The 22869-nt window shown below is 48.9% G+C and overlaps 3 protein-coding genes across 4 annotated transcripts; all 3 read right to left on the bottom strand.

The window, feature by feature from the left end:
- Positions 1-2682: 2682 nt before the first annotated feature.
- Positions 2683-10780, bottom strand: nploc4 (NPL4 homolog, ubiquitin recognition factor). The gene is made up of 17 exons (XM_037464205.2): positions 10602-10780; positions 9827-9907; positions 8791-8900; positions 8319-8573; positions 8192-8240; positions 8012-8106; positions 7808-7931; positions 7504-7683; positions 7165-7251; positions 6728-6799; positions 6511-6637; positions 5599-5759; positions 5387-5458; positions 5206-5298; positions 4825-4941; positions 4467-4569; positions 2683-4251 (listed from the first exon to the last, which is right to left on the bottom strand). Exons 1-17 carry the CDS (start codon positions 10614-10616, stop codon positions 4091-4093), a joined length of 1902 nt encoding a protein of 633 aa, XP_037320102.1. The 5' UTR covers positions 10617-10780; the 3' UTR covers positions 2683-4090.
- Positions 10781-18138: 7358 nt separating this feature from the next.
- pde6gb (phosphodiesterase 6G, cGMP-specific, rod, gamma, paralog b) lies at positions 18139-20350 on the bottom strand. 2 transcript variants are annotated; one of them, XM_037464208.2, is made up of 4 exons: positions 20304-20350; positions 19184-19437; positions 19058-19098; positions 18139-18971 (listed from the first exon to the last, which is right to left on the bottom strand). In XM_037464208.2, exons 2-4 carry the CDS (start codon positions 19327-19329, stop codon positions 18895-18897), a joined length of 264 nt encoding a protein of 87 aa, XP_037320105.1. In that variant the 5' UTR covers positions 19330-19437; positions 20304-20350; the 3' UTR covers positions 18139-18894. The 2 variants fall into 2 exon arrangements, with proteins under 2 accessions (XP_037320105.1, XP_037320107.1); XM_037464210.2 differs by having other exon boundaries at positions 19184-19384; positions 20304-20344.
- Positions 20351-20762: 412 nt separating this feature from the next.
- On the bottom strand, positions 20763-22223 carry oxld1 (oxidoreductase-like domain containing 1). Its single transcript, XM_037464206.2, has 2 exons — positions 22015-22223; positions 20763-21397 (listed from the first exon to the last, which is right to left on the bottom strand). The coding sequence occupies exons 1-2, from the start codon at positions 22063-22065 to the stop codon at positions 21041-21043; spliced, it is 408 nt and encodes a 135-aa protein (XP_037320103.2). The 5' UTR covers positions 22066-22223; the 3' UTR covers positions 20763-21040.
- Positions 22224-22869: the final 646 nt, after the last annotated feature.

The following is a 22869-nucleotide window of genomic DNA, read 5'->3' on the forward strand; positions in this document are numbered from 1 at the left end:
TGGTAGAATATACTTAGTCTTTCCTTTATATTTATTAAAAGAAAAGCATGCACAACTTAAAAGGGAGGTTATGAGATGCAGTCCAGTGAGAAAAGATGAATTAATAAATTACAGAGTGTTCAGATATGATTCCCCTCTGAAAGATACAAATCAATTCATCAGTTATATTTTATTAGTGATGTGTTTGTCAAACCTGTTTCCATCGTTATAGAGTCCTAATAAAAGATGACATTACATTACAAAAGATGAGAAACAACTTCCCCTGCAGCGTGTTAGAGGTCAAACATCCTGTTTCTGCTTTACCTTTCATGATGATGAAGTGAAACGTAGCAGGTAGGAAACTTCAGATGCTTTATGAACTCATTTGGAGACAATATGGACAGAAGATTCTTTCATTAAAACACATGAAACCGGAAGTGATCCCGTTGAACTCAAAGCTTCATCAGCTTCACTTCTCTGGAGCTGCAGGTTTCTTCACCCTCCGAACTACGACCCTGGTTCTCTTTCCTGGAGGTCGACCCCCCGCAGGCTCCGCCACTCCCGGTCGCCCTCGGGGGGGTGGAGGGTTCCTTCCGTATCGCACGCTGTCAACGACGCCCTCCACCCGGTCAAACCTGGCCGTGAACTGAGAGAGGAGCTCTTTGAGGCCGTTGAAGTCCTTGTAGAGTTCTCCCAGGGCGTCGGACAGAGGCTCGATCCTGGGGGGGGGGGGGGAGTTTACAGACTTTAGGTCAAAGTCATGGAAAAAGATATTGAGTCAAAAAAGGTTTTTATTTTAAAGTTTAACTATATTATTTCGAAAAAAATAATTTTGAAAGAAAAGTCAGAAAATGTCTTTAAAAACAGGTCTGAAAAATGTTCACAGGAAATAAAAAAAAGTCAAAATATAAGTCGAAAAACTCGAGAAAATAAAATCGTTTTTAAAGTCAAAATATCCAAGGTCAAAAAATGTTTTGGAAAAAAATATTACAGGAAAAAATATACGCTTTTTTTTAAAGTCCAAATATCTTAGGTTTAAAAAAATTCAACAAATATGTATCTCGAAAATATTTTGAAAATAAAGTCAAATGTCAAAATCCTAAGTGAAAGAGTTTCTCCCGGGTCTCACCTGACGTAGTCGGGCAGCACGGTGCTGTGGTCGTGGAGCAGCAGATCCCGGACCTGCGTCATGATGGCGTATTTCCAGTTGTCCAAAACCAACGTGAGGTTGGAGCATCCTCTGGTGTTCACTTTGTCTTCTGCAGGGGAGTCAAACACGTTGTTAAAGGATCCAGAGGTCACTGCTGCTACATTTCTGCTCCGAATAAACCAAGAAAAGGATATTAAAGACACAGAAAGAAGTCAAGAAGGAGGAAAGGATGAAACATTAGAAACATCAACAGGAAAGAAGTTATGAGTTACAAGTCTAAATCTGACTTTAAACTGAAAGATCATCCAAAAAGTAACACTGAAAGCTGTTATGTGATGAAATGCAGGGGGAAAGGTGGTGTGAGGCTCGCGTCCCCGTACCTCCGTCCGTGCGCGTCCCCGTACCTCCGTCCGTGCGCGTCCCCGTACCTCCGTCCGTGCGCGTCCCCGTACCTCCGTCCGTGCGCGTCCCCGTCGCTCCGTGTGCGGCGCCAACAGTCAGCGACCAGAGGAACACAACGGCAGCAGCCTTCATCCTGACAGACACACAAACGGAATAACAACCACTCATCTGAGGCTCCGGGGAGGGGGGGGGGAGGTTACCCCCAACCCTCCCCCCCATCGAAGATCTCCACCTCAAACCCGCAGAGCTCCTCCCGTCCCCCTGATGCAGATTAGATCTTTGGATTATTCTTTCAGCTCTTTCAACGAGACGAGAGCTTTTGGAGCGACGTGTCGTCACTTTATTAACAACATTTAACAGGAAATAGAATAAAACGCTGCGATATGAAGGCGGGAGGATGACGGGCCGCACATTCCTGTCCTCCATCTGTTCTCCACCTGCGGCTCTGTGGAGGGTCGGTACTGATCCATCACGCCACACATCCACAGAGAACTACACACTGTGTGCTTTTCATTGTGGTAAAACTCAGACAGCATGTGGACACCTATCAATCAATGTCAGCTAGTGGCATGTAGCTCTGCTGCATGAGGACATGGTTTGAGGTCAGAGGTCAAACAGTATCCCAGCAACCAAAGCAGTTTCAGTTTGGATTTCACATTAAAATCCAGGTGCTTTTTACCTTGAAAACCAAATATGACGTGTGACGTATAAGTGTGACGTTTATGGTGAAGCTTGGTGACGATTCCTCGTGATGTGGGTGGAGCCACCGTCAGTCACACGCTTCATCTCAAACCCGCCCACTTTTCTGTGTTCCAATCAATATATATATATTGACCCTCTTACAGTACTCGTGAGCAAAGACAAAGGAATTTTAAATCATTTTTGAATGAATGAAAAGCAAAGATTTGAAGTTGGGGACATTGAGAACTGACGAGCCAATCAGAGTCCTTAAAGAGACCAGAAAAGAGGCCTTTCAGGCCGCCTGAACGCAGAGTGTTAGTAATCATGTGTTTGTATTTTAAAGCAGATTAAAGTTCTAGTAGATTTTAAAAAGGAGTATTTCAGTTATTTCTTATTTCCCTAAATATACAACAGATGGAAGAGTGCAGTGTAACTGGTGGGAAAAGTACTTTCTATTGAAATCAAACACATTGTTACCTGCAATAACAACTCTTTTTATTATTATTATTTTGTCTCAAATCCAACAGCACACAAGTGGGAGGGTCCTCGTGGAGCTCAGCAAAGCGCCCGGCCAATAGAAAGAGGAAAAGGGTCCAGAACTCATGACACCGGGGAAAGAAAATCAAAATGAACCTACAACTAAAATAATATTTTCACTTCATCCATGGAATCAACGTCGAGCTCAGAGAGGCTCATCGATGGATCCACGGCCGCCGCCTGAACCCGGGAGGCCCGTGACCTTTGAACCTTCTCACAGCCGCACTGGAGGTTGCGCTCATCTAGGATGGAAACCCTTCCTCATCATCACCACCGGCCGTATCCATGGAGACCGCTGCGACCTCTGATCGGTGCTACACACTAGAGGGGGGGGAATGCTGGGTTTGTTTTATTTGAAGCGTTTTGGGGTGAAATGAGTCTAAGTTGGGGGGGGGGGGGCTCCGCCTCGTACACAAAGCTCCTGCTGGAAGAAGCTCAAGCGTTGGCTCCAAAGTTCAGTCCAATCATTCGTTATTTATGGGGTTTTTCTGCTTATTTCCAAAAACTTAAGAGCATCGCTGGTAAAAACAAAAGATTTAAAGTGGTGCTTCTGTGGAAAATTACTCAATTAGTTGAATAAAAAAAATGTCTCGAGGGCAGCCTCAATAAAAAGGACAAGCGGACGTGAGAATAAACGGGGGGGGGGGGGGAAATGTCAGCCATCTTTTCCTCCCCCTGGTGACCTGCCGGGGGCCACTGAGAGGAAGACCGAGTCTGTGATGAAGATGATGTCATTTTATCAGAAAATAAGCTGCATTTTGTGCAGAAGCTACAACAAACCAACATGACTTCTGCAGCAGGTGGAGGATGAGTTTGAGGGGGGGGGGGGCTTCTGTAGTAAGTTAATGCTGAAAATAGAAGCTCTCTCTCTACCTGCGGGTCTGAGTGATTGTACTTTAAGGGGCTTTTCAAAGAGACCAAAGTGAGCGAGTGGATCCACGCCGAAGATTCAAAATGTAAAACTAGGCTCGATTCTGATAAAAAACAAACAAAAGCTTCATTAAATAACATCATTCCTCAATTGTATTTATACACAGCAAGATTCATCCAGAAACGCATCCAAACACTCCAGTCTGTGCTGCCTGTAGTCACAGCAGCGTTCATTTGAGGGGGCTGATTAATCAGTTTGGGGGGGGGGGGGGCCCAGTGAGGGATACAAAAGAAACAGTCTGGATTTTATCTGATTTACTGGATGAATTTGATGTAAACGAGTGCATCCTCTTTCACGTCTGTGAGGTGGGGGCAAGAAAAAAAAACAAAAAGGGGGGGGGCGGAGGTCGTCCAAATTTCGCATCTGGTCCTGGTGCAGCGATGTCACTGGCGAGTCAGGGGGGGGGGTCTTTAGCTTCGAGGCAGGCTGCACATCTCACAGAGCTCCGTGCCGGGTTGGTTCATGAAGGTGCAGTGGAGGCAGGACCACATGGCCGAGGAGGAGGCCGGGACCGAGGGGCCCCCCGTGGCCCCGTAACCCTGAGAGCTGGAGGGCTGCCCGCCCACGGTGCCTGAGGGGGGGGCAGGAGGGCGGTGTTAACGGACTTAAGCCAATGATTCACTTTCAATGAACAGAGTCACAGTTACATTTAAGTTGAGTAAAAGCAACAATAGACGTATAGAACGTTGTTAAATCCTATTTAAGAGCGTTCTCCTTATCTGAGGCATCCAGGTATACCGTTTCACCACTGGTGCACAAACTGAACTGAGATCAGATGATACTTACTGCACAGCTGCTCAATGGTGGCCCACTGCTCGGACTTCTTCCAGGTCTGAGCCAGATCTTCATTAGAAGTCCTCACAGCATCCAGAAGCAGGCCAATGCTGTCCTGCAGACACAAACACACACACTCTGATCCATCCCTCACGCACCACTAGCTCGCCGCTTTGTAAATCTGGATCCTATAGAAAACATCCACATCCGATTAAGCCGTTCCTAATTATATTAACACAGAAAAATATCAGCTTTCATCCCGGTTACGATCAAAAGATGAGAAAACATCCTCCAGCTGTAAACGCTTGCAGGTGGGAGAAGGACATGGCAACACAAAAGGAGGAGGAGGGGGGGGGGGGGGGGGGGCTACCTTCAGGGGCATGACTTCATTGGTGACGAGGAAGAGGAGCAGATGGAAGTCCGACACGATGTCCAGGAATGCCGTGGAGGAGCACTGGGAAAGGTACGTCGCTAAACTGTGGAAGTCCTGCAGGGAACCAGATGTCAAAGGTCACTCAGGTGGACGTCTGAAATCAAGTCTCCGTTTAAAACAAGCTGAAGAGATCTAGCATTTAGTTGTCTGATTTCAAATGGGTCATTGAACGCCTCTCGGGTGAATCTTGGAGTAAATGAGGTGAAGTGAAACTAAATTAGAGTCAACAAACACAAACGTATGAATCACCTGTATCAGGTCATCATTTCTATCTCTTCACCACGTGACAATCAGAGGTGAAAAGGATCAAAGTCTCACCTGCGTCTCTCCCAGGATGTCTCTGTTCTCGATGGGGAAGCGTTGTGTGGAGCAGAAGGTGTACTGGGGGTCCTTTGGAAACGTGGTAGTTATCTACAGGGGAAAGAAATCACACACAGTACATTCAGTACACACACACACACACACAGGCAGCTCAGTGTAAGAAAACAAGTCTACTCACATCTATGATGAGGTACTCCACAGGAAGTGGCCGAGCTAGAAACGTGACATCATTCCCAAACTTGTCTTTGTCCTTAAATGAAATGAAAAGAGAAAAAAATAGTGTCAAATCTCAACAGGTGGAAACCAGACATGTGGATGAGTCAATGGCAACGCCACATGAATTACATGGATGTATGAATGTATATAAATATATGGTTGCTGAGGGCTTACCTTGAAGAAGACGTCTGGGACATACTGCTCGGAGCTGGACTCTTTAGCGAAGCCCAGTTCCGGAGCGTCTCTGCAGGGCAGAAGACACTCGTCCCTCACCAGAGCCATGCACTGATTGGACACCTGGTACCCTTCAAAGTGCACCTGGTTGTCTGGACCACCTGCAGACAGGATTCACGCTTTACGTCAATGAGGATGACATTTATAGAACAAAGTGGTCATGAAGAAATATGCATTAGTGTCAAATGGTGTCTTAAAATGTGTTAATATTTAATCACTACTGGAGTAGCGATGACATGAAAGTCCTCAAGAAACTACAACTGGAAAATGGTTATTTCTTTAAATCATCACTTCTTCTTCTTTGCATGTTTATTGTGCTTAAAGCCTTTACTTCGGATCACAGATGATCATCAGCACTATTTTCACAATGAGATTCACTGGTGGCTGTTGAGGTTAAATGTGCACACATGTCTACACATGAAAACTAATGACGTCGCGTCACAGATTCGGGATGTTGGCCTTGGAAGCGTCGCCATGACGTCGGCTTTGTGCCTCATTAGAGCAGAGGATGGGCTCACTGACACGTTACACCTGGGGGGCTTGTGTTACTCTGCCTCAGTGGCATCAACATTACCACGAAACACAATGCAGACACTTGAGAGGAATTAATCAGACACTAAAAGGCGCCGATACCAAGGTTCATCAGTACTTGTTTAGGTGACTGTAAATGATGTAAATAAAAGCTTGACTGACAGCTGCTATACTTGACGGATGATCCCTGAATTTCTTCTTCCTTTCCAAACTGGGTTTGAATGTTTTTGTGTTGCTTCACACCACATGACGTGGTTTAGACCATAATTGCAGTATAAATTTAGCCTTTTACTTTAAACTTCATCATGAACAAAAAGGTACCTGTCGCCACCACGGTCACAAACTTGGAGCCAAAGTGTCCGTCTCTAGAGAGTCTGCACGGGTTTGAGTGTAGGTTCTGGAAGTATCCGGCTGTGATGCACTCCTCTGCACTCAGGTAGTGGGAGTCCTGACAGCAGAAGGGACAGTGTTTAAGGGGGGGGGGGGGGGTTACTCTGACGAACAGGTGGCCTTAAGGGTGAGCGAGCTGCATCCTCACATGGTTCCTCGTGAAGCGGACGGTTCCTATCCTCGTATCCTCAGACAGGAGGTCAGTGAAGATCCAGCCCACCTGGATGCAGCCCAGAGGAGGCAAGAGATTAAAACAGCTGACTCCTCCAAACATCACATTGTTTCAAGTCATTTATTAAAATGTTACATTATTTACTACGACAGAAATGTCTTTCTGGCTGGTAAGCACACTCCTCTGGTTACCTACGGAGACGTATTCAAGAGTAACAGAAATATTTACAAAACGCTCAGGTTAAGGTTTTTGCTGAGCTCCTCGACCAATCAGAATCCTGCTACGAAACCAGCTCAAACCCCCCCCCCCCCCCTGAGTCTTAAAGACAAAGTCTGCACAGAGTGCGGCGTCAGTGAAAGATGTCAAAAAACGTCCACAAAAGGTCGTTGGGGGGTCACAGAGTTAGGGGTCACCTTGCAGAGGCCCAGTTTGGCTGCAATTTCGTCCACAGCTGCAGCTTTAGGATCCTCCACCAGTTCCAGGCTGTTCTGAGTTGCATTCTGAAAAGAGTCCGGTGTTACAATCAAACCAAAGCTGAAGGAGTTGGTGCTACGGGCAAAGCTTTGTTTTTATCCTTTCATTGCAGTGTGATGGTGTTACTTTATCCTCCCAAGAACGTGAAGAATAAGAAGACAACATGTCGTAACCAGCAACATCTACAAGGCCGAGGAGGGAACGTTATAAAGAAACAAAAGGTACATTTCCTGTGAACTATGTGCATTTATAAACACTTCCTGTTTCCACTGGCCTACCTGCGGCGGCTCGTAGATGGCGGCCACCTCGGCCCGGATGCCCAGCGGGATGTCTTTGTGCTCGGTGTAGCGGCCGTACAGGTAGCCCATCCTCTGGCTGCCCGTCTTCCTCCAGAAGTCCAGGAAGCGGTCGGCGATGGTGTGGTTCTCAAACATGATGTTGTCCACGTGTCTGTATTTCTGGGAGGGGAAGAGAGAGACAAACGACCACAGGTTTGTTTGTCCGCTCCTCAGCTTGACAATATTCTCTGATTTTCCACACCCTCAATAAGGTTTCCTATCATTATTATCATTATAAAACTACCTGTCTGTTCAGTGTGATGGCGCTGGGCTGGCACTTGGTGCAGATCCCCTCGGGCCAAGGAAGGTGGCCCTCACAGCCAGACTTGATCTTACAGCTGATGTTCTCTAGAGCTGCAAACTTCCCTCTGATGCGGGAGACGAATCACACGCTTAGAATAGAATTTAAAGACGAGGATTGACACGAACAAAGAGGAAAACTTCTCACTTATCCGCTCCGCCGGTCAGCTTCCGAAGGTAAGCGTGGAATGACATGTGCTTCACGGGGGGGTCCAGGTGATTCAGGTAGTCTTCGTCAAAAGGCTGATATTTAAAAAGAAGAACAATGATATGAATAAACGTGTAACAGCAGTGCTGCTCATATATATACAGAAATACAATATCTTACCTCTAACGGTACACAGTGCACACATTTGCCAAGGGAACCATGGTGACATCTGCAACAAGACAAAAGAACCTTCAGTATCCAATGTGTGGTTTTATTTCAGCTCGTTTCCAGTTGGTCTCGTTCTTACAGTTGTGGATCTTTGTTTCTGTAGATCTTCCCGTCCTGCTTGGTCAGATACTGATCGATCTCGTCCTCCTGGACCTGGGGCGCCGAGAACGACCGTGGGATCATGGAGGACGAAGAAGAAGAAGAGAATGAAGAGGAGGATGAAGAAGACGAGACGGACGGTTGGGATGAAGATGAGTGAGGGGTGGCGGTGTCCATGACTTCCCCAGAAGAGGAGGGGGATGCCGAAGGGAACAGATACAGCATGTCGCCATGCCTAAAGGGGAGAGGAGACAAAAGAAGTAAATTTTACTCATGAATCGACATTTGGGAATAAAGGACAGTTTTTTTATATGTGATTGAGTTCTACTTTGTGTCCAAATGGCACGTTGTGTGAGCAGAGATTTTATTCCTTGAAGCAGATCCATTGACATTGATATGATTTTTGTTGTTACAGGCAGAACTCAAAGTTGTAAAACAAAACTCTCACTCACTTGATCTTAAGCAGGCTCAGAGATTTGTTCTGGGAAAGGATCTCGTCTGTTTTGTTGCGGTTCAGGTAAATAGAAAACCCGTTGGTATTGAACCCAAACTCTTTGGCCACCTGAGAGAGAAAAGATGCAGCGTTGTGATTAAACTGGATGGAAAAATCTTTCCACATGGACTAAAATAATAAAATAAAATAAGGTCAGTAGAAAAGAGGACCATCTGAGGCCACACAGTGAGCCAAAATAAGATATTAACTTGTAATCTAAGCAGAGAACAATCAGAAGCAGTGAGATTATTTGAAGCAAAAGTCAGCAGTTCTCTGAAGCCACAAAAGAGGAATCAAAGTAAGATATTTTCACCGTATGCTGGGTGAACAAAACAGGACATCACTTTGAATTTTATCCTTTCTGTCGCAACTGCAGAAATAAAAAGCTTCAGGACTCAGACTGACTTGGCATCGTCTGCCTTAAAGCCAAGGTTTTCTTTTCAAACCATCACTGGCAGCAGGGACTGAAAACTACTCCCTGCATTGATCTGCAGGCTACACCATCCTGCCTGAACACAGATGCATACATATTTCATGAGGTGCTGCTGCAATGCTACGCTTTGACTGGAATGTAGCTCCATTTAGGATTCCTAAATCTACTCAGTAATGCCTTTTGTCGTTATTTTTAAAGGGCTATGTATGTTTAAAGGTGCATAGGAAGCAAAGCAGGAAAGGATTGCCTATTTATAAATACACAACTTCAGGCCCAAGTGATCCATTAGAGGTGTGTCATCATTCTCTCTAGTGCTTGGTTTTGTAGAGCGCAAAGCAATTCATTTACTACCTTCCATTAAATCAAATGTGGTGGAAGCTTGATCGACCTGCTCTGGAACTTTCTGCACAGCTTCTTGCACAAATGAACAATGATCTGCCACAAAAGGCAGGAAAACCAAAACTACTTTGTGACAACAACACAGTGTTTTTCCCCTCGGGTCCGGCAGGGGGAAAACGTTTTTTTTTAATAGACTGATGGGTGTTATTATTGCATACAGTACCTTCTTTAAAAGAGCAGCAGCTGTCTCCCTTTTGGTAGAAGCAATTTTCTTCATCCCATCAGGGGATTGTACCCTGACGACCTACAAAGAGACAAAGAGAAAGACATCATCCGTATTCTGAGGTCTAAGTTAACAATCCAAAGTGAGTCGTGCAAGAGCTCCATTGTTTGTCACTCAAATTAGTTTCTATATGAATCCCCAACACCTGTCAATCATAACAAGGTCGCGTCTCCCCCCTTTACAGAGGCAGAACATTTAGACAACAATGACAGTGCAAAAAAAAGACAGTGTTAACTTTGAGCAAACAGCTTCTGTATTGTGACATTAATATGTCAACTTTAGACGGACAACCCTAACTAAAGCTGTCACGGTGTGGAGGGGGGCGGCGGGGGGGTCAGTCAACAAAGTACCACTTTTAATGAATCAACAACATCTTGGCTTCCATTGTGTCCACCGGGCGTTCTCCGGCTTGTGTTTGCCTCATAACGTCTCAATGCGAATCAATAATAACGTCATTTCTGTTCCTGAATGTGCCGGTTTATGTCGCTTTCGGCTTATCCAACAATGCCTCTTATTATTCGGATGTCGTCAGCTAGCCAAAGAGCTAATGTTAGCCGGGTTAGCTAAACAGGCCCAACTCGCTGTTTGCTAACGATTGGCTAGCTACCGAGCTAATTCTGCTGCCTCATCACTCCAGACTTCGGCTAACAAGCTAGCTAACGTTAGCCGAGTCGACCCCCTCACGACCGTTAAGACAACATGCCGCCTTACTTACAATAATATCCGCCATGTTTCCCGGAGGAGCGCTCCCGATAGATATCACTGCGTTAATAGACAGAGACACTCAATAGAAATTTCACGTAGCGTTTCTGTCAGTCAACGAAACTCCATCCCACAACTCAAACACCGGGTGTTGCAGACATTAGCGCCCGACCGTTTGCCCCTGGTCCCACATCCAAGCCACCCCGGCCGAAACAAGCGTTTCCTCCTGTATCATTCCGACTATTATTTTGAATGCAGTGCGTACATGTTTTAATAAATGAAACCCTTCTTATAGGGGGACCTTATTTTAAAATCTACAGCTTCACAATTTCAGCTTATGTTGTACTCATAAGATAAATCCAATTATGTTTAACGCTATCAGAGACACAACAGCACAGTGCTGTTAGTTGGTGTCATTGTATAATTTACACGTACATACATGAAATACACAACTTTATTTGCTTTAATGTAAATGTAAAGTATCATACATTTTCGGCTGGTGGAATTGATGCCTATTATATCAAAATAAAAATGAATTAAAAAAATGAATAAAAGTGTGCATGTATTTGAACTTATAATAATTTCAAAGGAACCATTTTTTTAGGATGTTAAATAAATCTCCACTTTCGGTTATTTTGTTTTAAATTAAACAAACAGTGACACTGTGAATCATCGTGAGTTCTGGTGTCTCTAGTGGAATCAAAGCTGACCTTCCTGATCCACATTTGGGATTTGATTCTCTCTCCTCAAGGTGCTGTGTGTCAAACGTGTTTATTTCTTCCGGGATTTATTCTCCACTCAGCTGAGGAGGACCCTCAGACTGGTTTAGCTCCATAGGGGAGTCGGTATGGATCCTCTCAATTCACACGCGGGCATCAGCACACATGTCGAAAAAAGTGAAATAAGGATCACAGCATTGAGGTTGGATTCAAAAGCATCAACAGGTGTGTGGTGGAACAGTGCAGGGAGAGAGCAGGAAGGCTGAAGTGTGGAGGATCCTCAGTTCAAACCTGCTCTCTCAGAAGGAGGGTTTGGTTGCAGTCAGGGCTTCAAACTGTAAACTTTGAAACAGTTTTGAGGTTTAGTAAACAATCCCAAGGTCTAATATGAAAAACGGACACAGTGAGGCATGTGCTTGAATAGCACAAGGGAACAACTGAATGGCTGCAGGCTCCAACCTGCTGTCTGAGGTTGTGGGTTCATGCCCCTTTCATGCAGACATCGCTTCTGCTTTGAAAGAGTTTTGAGGTTTGAGTAGCAGTCTCAAGGTTAAATAGGAGAAACAAAGGGTTGGTTAGTGTGTGGTGAATTAGCACAGCGGAAGAGCTGCTGCCACAAGCCTGCACTGCATTTGAAGGTTGTGGGTTCAAGCCCAGTCTTGGGTTTTAGCCTTTGGCTTTACTTCAGGTTTGAGTAGCAGTCTCAAGGTTAAATACAACAAACAAAGAGTTGTTTAGTGTGTGGTGAAGTAGTACAGCGGAAGAGCTGCAGACGTAAGCCCCTGCACTGCACTTGAAGGTTGTGGGTTCAAGCCCAGATGAGGAAAAAGCATTTAAAAAGATTTTTGAGGTTTAACTCACATGCTCAAGGTTAAATAGGAGAATCAAAGTTGCCAAAATGTGACCAGGACTGGTAGTGTAGGGGTGCAAGCTAGAGCCCAGAAGCCTCTGTGCGCACCGCCAGTGGGTTCAAATCCCGCTCGTGCCAAGTCTTGAGCACACTGCCGCGGAGGTAGTAGTGGGGGCATTGTCCCCACGGTTGTTTCTGAGAAGTGAACCCTAGGGGTTATGCAGAAACACACGGCGCGTTCACTTGAGTTATGATGGCATCGTCAAGAATGATGAAGAATCTTTTGCTACTGAATTGAATTTGATGTTAATTGCTTTAGCCTTTAGCACTTATTAGCCATGCTACGTAGCCACCAGAGGTGGGAACAAGTCACTGTTAGGCAAGTCACAAGCAAGTCTCAAGTCATTGCCCTCGCGTCCCGAGTCAAGTCGAGTCAAAGACGAAGCAAGTCCCAAGTCGAGTCACAAGTCACAGCCAACAAGTCTCAAGTCGAGCCACAAGTCGTACCATTTTAGTTTCGAGTTATGATGGCATCGTCAAGAATGATGAAGAATCTTTTGCTGATGAATTGAATTTGATGTTAATTGCTTTGCTTTAGCCTTTTAGCACTTATTAGCCATGCTACGTAGCCACCATGCCACCTTTTTGACGGGAGAGAAGGCCGGATGAGTCAGTAAAGATGAGCAGATGTGTCTCATTCAGTGGTCGCTTATATGAAACTTATTACAGCCTCACTTGTGCCTTTACCAATGCAGGAAGGATGAATAGCATGCTTGATCCTCCAAGATGCACCAATCCGTCTCTGGAGCAATATCCCAAATTATGATTTTTTTCTAAATGTCAGTTACCCAAAACTAAAAAAGGATTTAGGAAGAGCCACCGTGTCCCTTGAGGGTTGAACCCAGATAAGGTTTAAAGTACAGAAATTTGGGGCATTTGGCATTAGTGACAGGGACGTGTAGGTTGCTCCATCTAAGATCATTCCAGTCATGTCATGGGAAAAAAAATGTTGTGAAAAAAGTCAAAATATGTAGGGTCAAAAAAGAAAAGATTTTTTTAAAATAATAGGTAAAAAAATATATGTAAGGTCAATATATATATATATAATATAATTGTACGGTGGGTGCGTCGTGCGGATAAAGGGCTCGGAGCCAGGATCGAGTATTTACAACAAGTTTTATTGTTTTCAGGAAACCGTGCCAGCGTCGGGCTCTCTCGTTGTCCCCGCTCTCTTCCTCCTCGCTCGTCCTCCCCTTACTCCTTAAATGCAGAGGACCCACACACACACACACGCACACACACACACACAATCACCCACAGCTGATAATTATTATTTCCACCTGGCCCTGTTCCCCGAGCCACTCCCCCTCTCTCCCCCCTGCAGCCGAGCTGAAACCACGCCCGCCACCACATACCCCCACCGCCCGACTTAGGCCGGGGAGCCGTCCGGCCTAGCTTACTCCCCCCCCCCTCCCTCCAGAGGGCGGGAGAGGAAGTCCGCCACGACCATCTGCGTCCCCGGCCTATGGACCACCTTGAAGTTAAAAGGCTGCATGGCCAGATACCACCGAGTGATCCGGGCGTTAGTATCCTTCATGCGGTGGAGCCATTGGAGCGGGGCGTGGTCCGAACAGAGGGTGAATGAGCGTCCCAGGAGGTAGTAGCGCAGGGAGCCCACCGCCCACCGGATGGCCAGGCACTCCTTCTCCACCGTGCTGTACCTGGCCTCCCTCTCCGACAGTTTCCGGCTGATGTAAACCACCGGGCGGTCGACCCCCTCGACCTCCTGGGACAAAACGGCCCCCAGCCCTCTGTCCGACGCGTCGGTCTGCAGCACAAACGGGAGAGAAAAGTTAGGTGTGTGGAGGAGCGGCTCCCCACAGAGAGTTTGCTTTACCTTCTCAAACGCCCGCTGGCACTGCTCCGACCACTGGACCGGATCTGACGCACCTTTCCGGGTCAGGTCGGTCAAGGGGCTGGTGAGGTCCGCAAACCCGGCGATGAACCGTCTGTAGTAACCTGCCAGCCCCAAAAACCGCCTCACCTCCTTTTTTGTCTTGGGGCGCGGGCAGGCTGCAATTGCCGCTGTCTTGTCTACCTGGGGACGCACCTGCCCCCCCCCCAAGTGGTACCCCAAATACCGTACCTCCCTCCGTCCAACTGCACACTTCCCCGGGTTGGCGGTGAGCCCGGCCCGCCTCAGCGACTCCAGCACCGCGTCCACCCGCCGCACATGCTCCGCCCAGGTGGTGCTGTGGATAATGACGTCATCCAAGTATGCGGCTGCATATGCGGCGTGCGGGCGCAGCACCTTGTCCATGAGGCGCTGAAACGTGGCCGGGGCACCGAACAAGCCGAAGGGAAGCATGGTAAATTGGTACAAACCATACGGAGTGGAGAAAGCTGTTTTCTCTTTGGACTCTGACGACAGGGGAATCTGCCAGTAGCCCTTAGTTAAATCCAGGGTCGTAAAAAAACGTGCAGTGCCCAGCCGGTCCAGGAGTTCGTCGACCCGGGGCATTGGGTAGGCGTCGAATCGTGACACATCGTTCACCTTGCGGTAGTCCACGCAGAACCGCACAGTCCCATCCTTCTTGGCCACCAGAACGATGGGGCTGCACCAGGCGCTGTTGGACTCTTCTATTACCCCCATCTCCAACATTGCCGCTAATTCCTCCCGAACCACTTTTCTTTTGTGTTCGGGCAGTCTGTAGGGTCGTGACCTCACCGTCACCCCCGGGGGTGTCTCGATTTGGTGCATTATCAGGTCGGTGCGGCCTGGCTGGGGGGAGAACACATCAGCAAACCGCTCCTGCAACTGGGCAATGTCCGCTCTCTGGTCCTCAGAGAGATGACCCTCACACGGGAGCGGGGTGGGATTGGCCGCTTTTGGCACCTCCGGCCCCAGGTCCTCTCCTTCCGATACTGTGGAAATCAGAGACACAGACTCCGCCTCCCTCCAGGGTTTCAGGAGGTTGAGGTGGTATATTTGCGTAGCCCCGCCCCTGTCAGACCGCACCACCTCATAATCAACATCCCCCACCCGGCGTGTGACCTCAAAGGGCCCTTGCCACTTAGCCAGGAGTTTTGAGTTGGAAGAAGGAAGTAATACAAGTACCTTCTCTCCCGGTGTGAATTCTCGCAGCTTGGCTCCTCTGTTGTACAGCCGCTGTTGTCGTTCCTGGGCCTGGAGCAAATTCTCCCGTGACATCCTACCCAGTGTGTGGAGCTTTGCTCGTAGGTCCAGGACGTACTGGATCTCGTTTTTCCCGGGGCTCGGACCTTCCTCCCAGCTTTCCTTAATAAGGTCCAGCACCCCTCTTGGTGACCTGCCAAACAGAAGCTCAAAGGGGGAAAACCCTGTGGAGGCCTGGGGAACCTCCCGAACTGCAAACAACAGAGGGTCAAGCCATTTATCCCAATTACGTTCATCGTCGCTAATAAATTTACGAATCATGGACTTCAGCGTCCTATTCATCCGCTCCACCAACCCGTCCGTCTGGGGGTGGTAAACGCTGGTGCGGACGGACTTAATGCCCAGTAACCCGTAAAGTTCTCCCAGTGTGCGCGACATGAACGAGGTGCCCTGGTCTGTTAGAATCTCTTTCGGGATTCCAACCCGGGAGATGACCTGAAACAGCGCTTGCGCAACGCTCTTTGCAGAGATATTGCGCAATGGCACTGCCTCCGGATACCGGGTTGCGTAATCCATGAGGACTAACACAAAGCGGTATCCGCGTGCACTCCGGTGAAACGGCCCGATTAGATCCATGCCGACGCGCTCGAACGGGACCTCCACCAGCGGTAGAGGCCGCAGCGGGGCGCGCGGGATGGCTGGTGCATTGACTAACTGACACTCCGGGCAGGACGCACACCAGCGGCGCGCGTCCGCCCGGATGCCTGGCCAATAAAATCGGGCCATTATCCGGTCTAGTGTTTTCCCGTATCCCATGTGACCCGCCATCGGATTATAGTGAGCCGCCTGGAAAACCATTTCCCGGCGGCTTTTCGGCACCAGTAACTGTGTGTTTTCTTGCCCCGTTCGAGTGTCACGACTCACTCTATACAGTCTGTCCCTAATCAATGAGAAGTGCGGGTACGACTGTGCGGCGTCAGGGCGCACCAAATGACCATCAATTCTTATCACTTGGTCGTAGGCTGAGCGTAGAGTATCGTCCCGAGACTGCTCGAGTGGAAAATCTTCCATGGAGCGGAACTCGGGAACCGCCAGAGTCTCCACGGGAGGCTCCGCCGGTTCCCCCTCTCCCCCGGCGGCGTCGGACGACCTCGCGTCACCGCTGAGCACAGCACAAATACCGCATGTCCCTGTCGGTCGTGAACGCACCCCCGCAGCCTCACCCAGTAGCGCGTTAAATCCCTCCCAATCCGTTCCCAAAATTACCGGGTGCGTCAGGTGGGAGCTAACCGCGACCTTTAATCTATATTTTTTCCCCTTGAACCTAAGTTCGACGGACACTATGGGATACTCATGAACGTCCCCGTGCACACACCTAATTTTCACCCGCGACGCCTCCATCAATGCCCCGGGCCGAACCAGGCTCTGGTGTATCATGGACTGCGAACAGCCCGAATCCACCATCGCCTGGCGTGTACCCCCCTGGATTCTTACCGGAACGCGGTACGTCGCTCCCGGGCCGGGGGAGGGTGCTGGAGCGCCGGCAACCCGGATCACCTGCCCCACCTCCATTAGCGGGCACTCCCTCCGTAGGTGGCCGGGCCGCCCGCACCTCCAGCACTCCTGCCCTGGCGCTTGAGAACCTCCCTGTGGGTCGGGAAGGGGGCCGGGGCTTGCTGTGGTTGGGGGGTCGCGGTACGGGGCCGTCGGTGTCTGCCGTGGGGCCGGTCCGGGTCGTCCTGCCGCCCGCTGCTGGCTCCATCCCTGGGGTGCCGCCGCGGGTCGGGGCGGTGGTGGCGCGCCCTCCTTGTTGCCCGGTCCGCGGGGGTGTACCGCCAGGTGGTCCTCTGCCAGGGTGACGGCTGCCTCCAGTGTCGGTGGGCGGTGATACCGGACCCACGCCGCCGTCCGGGCCGGGAGCCCCTCCACGAACTGCTCGAGGACCACCTTCTCGAGGACGTCCGCGGCTGACCCCACCCCGCCTGGCAGGAGCCACCTGGCGGCCGTGTCCTTGAGCCGCTGCCCGTAGGCGAATGGCCGGTCCTCGGGTCCCAGCCTGGCCCCCCGGAACCGCCGCCGGTGGTCCTCCGGCAGCAGCCCCAGCCTGTCGACCACTGCCTTGCGCACCGCCCCGTAGTCCCGCCGGACCGCCGGGGGCAGCCCCATGGCTGCTGACTGCGCCTCCCCTGTTAGTAGCGGGAGCAGCCTCACTGCCCACTCCCCGGCCGGCCACCCGCACGCCTCCGCCGTCGTTTCGAAGGCCTCCAGGAATGCCTGCGCGTCGTCTTCCGCCGTCATCCGGTGGAGCGTCAGGCTCGCCACCGCTGTCGGGATCGGTGGTGGTTCCGCCCGCGCCACCAATTGCTCCAGGGTCTGGGCCTGCCTCCCCACCTGTGCCTGGAGCGCCCCCAGGAATTGGCGGTTGGCCTCCGCCTGGTCGCGCTGGATTGCCGCCATTTCCGCCAACATCCGGCCCAGCGCGAGCACTGGCTGGGCCGCCATCCCCTGCCGTTGCTCCTCATCCGCCATTTCTCCTCTCCGCCGAGTTGGGCGCCACTGTACGGTGGGTGCGTCGTGCGGATAAAGGGCTCGGAGCCAGGATCGAGTATTTACAACAAGTTTTATTGTTTTCAGGAAACCGTGCCAGCGTCGGGCTCTCTCGTTGTCCCCGCTCTCTTCCTCCTCGCTCGTCCTCCCCTTACTCCTTAAATGCAGAGGACCCACACACACACACACGCACACACACACACACAATCACCCACAGCTGATAATTATTATTTCCACCTGGCCCTGTTCCCCGAGCCACTCCCCCTCTCTCCCCCCTGCAGCCGAGCTGAAACCACGCCCGCCACCACAATAATATATAATATATATTATACTTTATTTTTTCCACATCTTGTAGAGAGGACAAAGCTCCTTTATACATCATTTACTGTGAAAACATTGTAAACATAAGTTATACGTTAAGACAAATTCATGCAGGGCAAAAAATACAGCAACATGTTTGTTCTGATTTAAAGAAGTTAAATATTAAAGTTTAATGTAGCGCACACTGATCTGAACAGCAGGTTGGTAAGGAGCGAAGGATCAGTGATGATGACGAGTACAGCGAAGAGGATAAAGGTGAACGGAACACTGAATGGTGGAAGAAAGATGCAACAGCTAGAACACGGATCTTAAACACACATTTAAACACACAGATATTCTGGAGGGACATTTTTTCTCTTCTGCGGCTTGAGACGCGCTCGTGTCCCGTCTCAACACGCTTCCAGGGAATGAAAAAGCCTCAGAGGTGTTGAAGCACGTGAAGCAGGAACCACGGGTCCGTTTCATGAACTCGATGTGAGGCGGCCATGTTTGTTTCACGTTGTGTCAGAACGTGAGAAGACAGAAAAGAGTAGAAGAGGAGTTTAGAGCAGCAGTGCAGATCTAGAGAGGACGTGACAGACAGATGCTAAACACGAGCAGATGTTGTGAAACGTCAAAGAATCCGGTCACGAAAGAAAGATGTTTTTGTGTGTTTTCTTTTTGTCGTTCTATTTGATTGTGGTAGCTGGTGTTGAATAGTTCTGTGTTGAAGCGTCTCCAGCAGCAAAGGGCCTCAGATGATGCCGTACTTGGCCAGCTCGTTGAGCTCCAGGTGGTTGAAGGCCTCCCAGGGGCAAATGACCGTGATGTCTGCGAAACAAAGGAAGACATAAAGAGACGTGCGGGGGGGGGTTGTGGGGGTGTGATCACAAAGCGGAACGCCAGAGTCAGCCCACCTGTGCCCAAGCCCTCCATCCCTGGGATGTCATCCCCGAATCTGAAGGAAAAACACACACAATCACACACGGCGACACTCCTAGACCTGCAAGCATGAAAAGAGCAAAGCATCATGGGAGACCAACCCCTGGATCCCCTTCTTCGGAGGCTTGCTCTTGAACTGCCGGGTCTGCCGCTGCTTGAACTTGGGCGGGCCCTTGCGCGGGGTGGCGGGGCCCCCGCTGACTCGGGTGGCCGACTTGACCTCAGCTTTGGGCAGCTCCAGGTTCATTCTTCAGCCGGTTCGCTTCGTCTCTCTGCGGGTGCGGTCGTCGTGGCGATGGCGCCTTGTGTGTGTGAGTGTGTGTTTTTTTTTTAAAGGCAGAAAGACGAACGTCACCTGTGTGACATTACAGGCCTTAATCCTCTCACTCATATCTCACACCGACTCAACGTCTGGACCACCTTGTTCTGGGAGGATGACCCAATTTGCCATAATCCCTGGCTCAAGTTAATAAGCCCCCCCCCCCACCCCCCCACTCTCTGTTTCCAGGCCCAGTAATCTCATTAGAGCAAGGACGACCCGGCGGGAATGCTGAGCACGCCGCGAGGGTCTGAACGCGGCTTAACGCCACACGTTGCATGTCAAGTGATGGTCCATTCAGATATCTACGTCTTTTCCATCACACATCTGGACCAGGAGGAAGAAAACAATGACTACTTCTCTTTTCTATAAATGAGTTAGTTATCACATTGTGAGCCATCTCTTCAGTGGTGCTGTATTCAATCTTAAAAACTTCAGAATTGAGACTGTTACAATGCTTTCTTATCAGTAAATGCCTTACAGGTCTAATCATTTGTCTGAAGCCTCTAGTGTGGAAAACTGTCATCTGCAATTCTTCTATCACACTTCACCTGGACGGCATTTTTCTCTTCAATGAAAAACGTGTGTTGTACATGTTGCACATTTCCATTTCTTACAGATGAGATCAGTAAACTTCATCGTGCTCTAATCATTAACCGAGATCACGTCCAGCTGATGGAGCCTCGGTCCAAAGGAGAACCTGGTGTCCAGCCTTTGTCCTCTCAACCCATGTGTCTCAGAAGCAGAAGCACCGGGCCTCGATGAGTCTGTGTAGGTGGTGCAGGCGGTGTAGGTGGTGCAGGCGGTGTAGGTGGTGCAGAAGGTGTAGGTGGTGCAGAAGGTGTAGGTGGTGCAGAAGGTGTAGGTGGTGCAGAAGGTGTAGGCGGCGAGCTTCTACTCACCAGCTGCTGGGGAGCAGGACGGTCGGACGGGATGGTGTACGACGCTGGGCTCGCTGTGAGGGCCGGCGGGGGCTCCGGGGGCTTCTTATGGAGGCTCAGCCCTGCACCAGATTACGGACGCGCCGCCTACCGCAGGTCCACCGGGGGGGGGGGGGGGGGGCGGACTCTGTGATGTCACACTCGCACTCACTCAAGACATTCTGACTGTTTTCCTGATGTATTTTCCAAACATTCTAATATTTGGCTTTCTTCCGTGACATTACCCAATACTGACATATTTTGACTTTTCTTTCCAAAACTTGTTTCAACCTAATATTTTTTCAAAATATGTTTAACTAATATTTTGTTACTTGACACAATATAACTTTTTTTACATGACATTTTTCAACAGATCTGCACACTGTGATGTCACACTCACCTGCTAGAACCTGACACTATAATTAATGTCAAGTCACACTGTGATGTCAAGGAAACTCTTTATTTAACAATTAATTTAAAAACATTTAAAATGCATAATTAAGATAGACAGAGGGTCTATTAAATATAATGAAGTACACACAAAATACATTATTAACACTTCAGTTCTAATAAATACAGCAAATGTGCAAAATGTGGCTGTAGAAGCAGGTCTCTGTGTGAGTGATCCAGGAGGCAGTGAAGATGTGGAGGTAGAACCATCACAGCCACAGGAGCGTGTTCCAAGCTGCTTAAACTCTCACAGCAACAATCCCCCCCCCTCATGTCTTCTTCAAGAGTCTTATCTCCATCTTCAGGTAGGTTTTAAGGTTCTCATCCAGCACGGTCTCCTCGATGGCGGCGAGCGCCCGGTCCCCTCCGTCGTGGTAGAACTCCAGCAGCTGCTCGGCGTGCTCGATCCACACACAGTTGTGACAGCCGCTCATGCAGCAGTGGGTGGGGGCCGCCGGCGGGCCGTGCTCCGGAGACCAGGCGCAGGTGGGGTGGTCGGGTTCTGCCTCAGAGGAGCCCGTCGGAGGAGCAGGGCAGCCGGGTCCGGACGAGAGGCATCTCCTCCACGACTCCACGGCGCAGAGACGGGACCCACGTGTGATGTGCAGCAGGGACAGGACGCACAGCTGGAACCAGCAGAGGGGAACATAGCAGTCTCCTCTTCTAACTGTTTCATTTTAGTATTGAAATGTGTTATTGGTGACAGAGAGGCTGTGCTCTGAGCACATGTCAATAAAGTTGCATCTTGAATGTGGAGTTGATGCATTTGTAGGTGTAAGAAGACCCTGCGGGTCTGATGAGGTGGGAGCATTGGTTCAGTCTAGAATCCAATAAAAGCCATCATCATCTCACACATACGGCTGTATATTTAATCCAATTATCTGTATATTTAACTTCAATCTTAACCCTTAACTTACGTGTCCTAGTCTGTGACTTTCAGCGATGTGCTTTAATATTTAAAAGTCTGATCGTCATCAGTGTAACGTCAGTTAGACGTGAAGAAATGTGCACTAACGAGGACTCGGCTAACGTTAGCTTCTCCAAGTCCTCAGAAGGTAACGGTAGCTAACTAGCCACCAAACGGCTAACGCTAGATAAACACATAAACACTAGTAAACACGGATCCTCTCACTTATAACAGAAACATAAGACTTCGAGCTGCTGAAACGTGTTAATGTTAACCACCGATTAAGGTTGCTAGCTTAGCAACGTTAGCTTCTCCACCGTTAGCTTAGCTACCGACCTTTTGTAAAGACAACGACGTCCTCGCCACCTTTACACCCAGACACAGCATCGTCGCAGTAGATACGAGGCTCGGTTATTCATCCGTGTGACTCATTTTCTTTTAACTGTAAAAGTTAAAAGCTGTTGTTCGTCCCGGGACGTCAGAAGGCACCGCATTAGATCCCAGGCTCGCAAACCGACTGTGACCTTTGTGTTGTGATAAACAAGCACGTTGATTGGCCGACTGGAAATAACCTTGCCAATCAGATAGCACACTTCCAAACGTAAGCCAATGGAAAGTGCAGAATAGTTTTTGGGGACGTTCGCCAAAATCGCGCTTTTCCAACATCTGTCCAGCAGGTGGCAGTGTTTCATCGGTCTGTCCTTTGAGATCACAAAATAAAGCTCATCATGCAAACGTCACATCAAACTACAACTTATATCAACCAGAGAAGGTCATATGGTTACAGTATGACAGATACATACACAAGCATTGATCCATTGATCAGGGACATGTGATTAGTGCCTTTGGGTCGTGTGTATTTTGTTCACTTAACTGTCTGCTTGCAGCTAAAATAACTGTCAATGCCTCATTGTGTCGTCACATATTTTTTGTGATTCAGCAGAACAAACAGACGCAGCACTGAGATAAGGGGCCTATTTGATGTGTTTGTTTTTCCTTCACCAAACACGTTTGTCTCTATAAGCCTTATGTTTTATTGTGATTTTTACTGTCTGTATCGTCAACCAACAAACATTTCCAACAAAGTCTATTTGATTCAAGGAAGCTGCCCTGTACAATTTCTTGTTTTTATTCAAATCTTTATAGTGCAGCAAACAGGCTGTGAAAGAGAAAGAGAGCAGTGAACAGATG

The sequence above is a fragment of the Pungitius pungitius genome, chromosome 21 (assembly GCF_949316345.1).
Source record: "Pungitius pungitius chromosome 21, fPunPun2.1, whole genome shotgun sequence".
NCBI classification, from domain to species: domain Eukaryota; kingdom Metazoa; phylum Chordata; class Actinopteri; order Perciformes; family Gasterosteidae; genus Pungitius; species Pungitius pungitius.

Excerpts from the sequence above, each read along its gene's own strand:
- oxld1 (XM_037464206.2), bottom strand. The coding sequence starts at position 22,065 with ATGCTGTGTCTGGGTGTAAAGGTGGCGAGGACGTCGTTGTCTTTACAA. Across the intron at positions 21,398-22,014 it reads CGTCGTTGTCTTTACAAAAG|CTGTGCGTCCTGTCCCTGCT; the intron begins GTCGGTAGCTAA and ends TGCTGGTTCCAG.
- nploc4 (XM_037464205.2), bottom strand. Across the intron at positions 8,574-8,790 it reads CTGAGCCTGCTTAAGATCAA|GCATGGCGACATGCTGTATC; the intron begins GTGAGTGAGAGT and ends TCTCCCCTTTAG. Across the intron at positions 4,942-5,205 it reads ACATCCTGGGAGAGACGCAG|GACTTCCACAGTTTAGCGAC; the intron begins GTGAGACTTTGA and ends GGTTCCCTGCAG.
- pde6gb (XM_037464208.2), bottom strand. The coding sequence starts at position 19,329 with ATGAACCTGGAGCTGCCCAAAGCTGAGGTCAAGTCGGCCACCCGAGTC. Across the intron at positions 19,099-19,183 it reads CCGAAGAAGGGGATCCAGGG|ATTCGGGGATGACATCCCAG; the intron begins GTTGGTCTCCCA and ends TTTTTCCTTCAG. Across the intron at positions 18,972-19,057 it reads GATGGAGGGCTTGGGCACAG|ACATCACGGTCATTTGCCCC; the intron begins GTGGGCTGACTC and ends TTTGTTTCGCAG.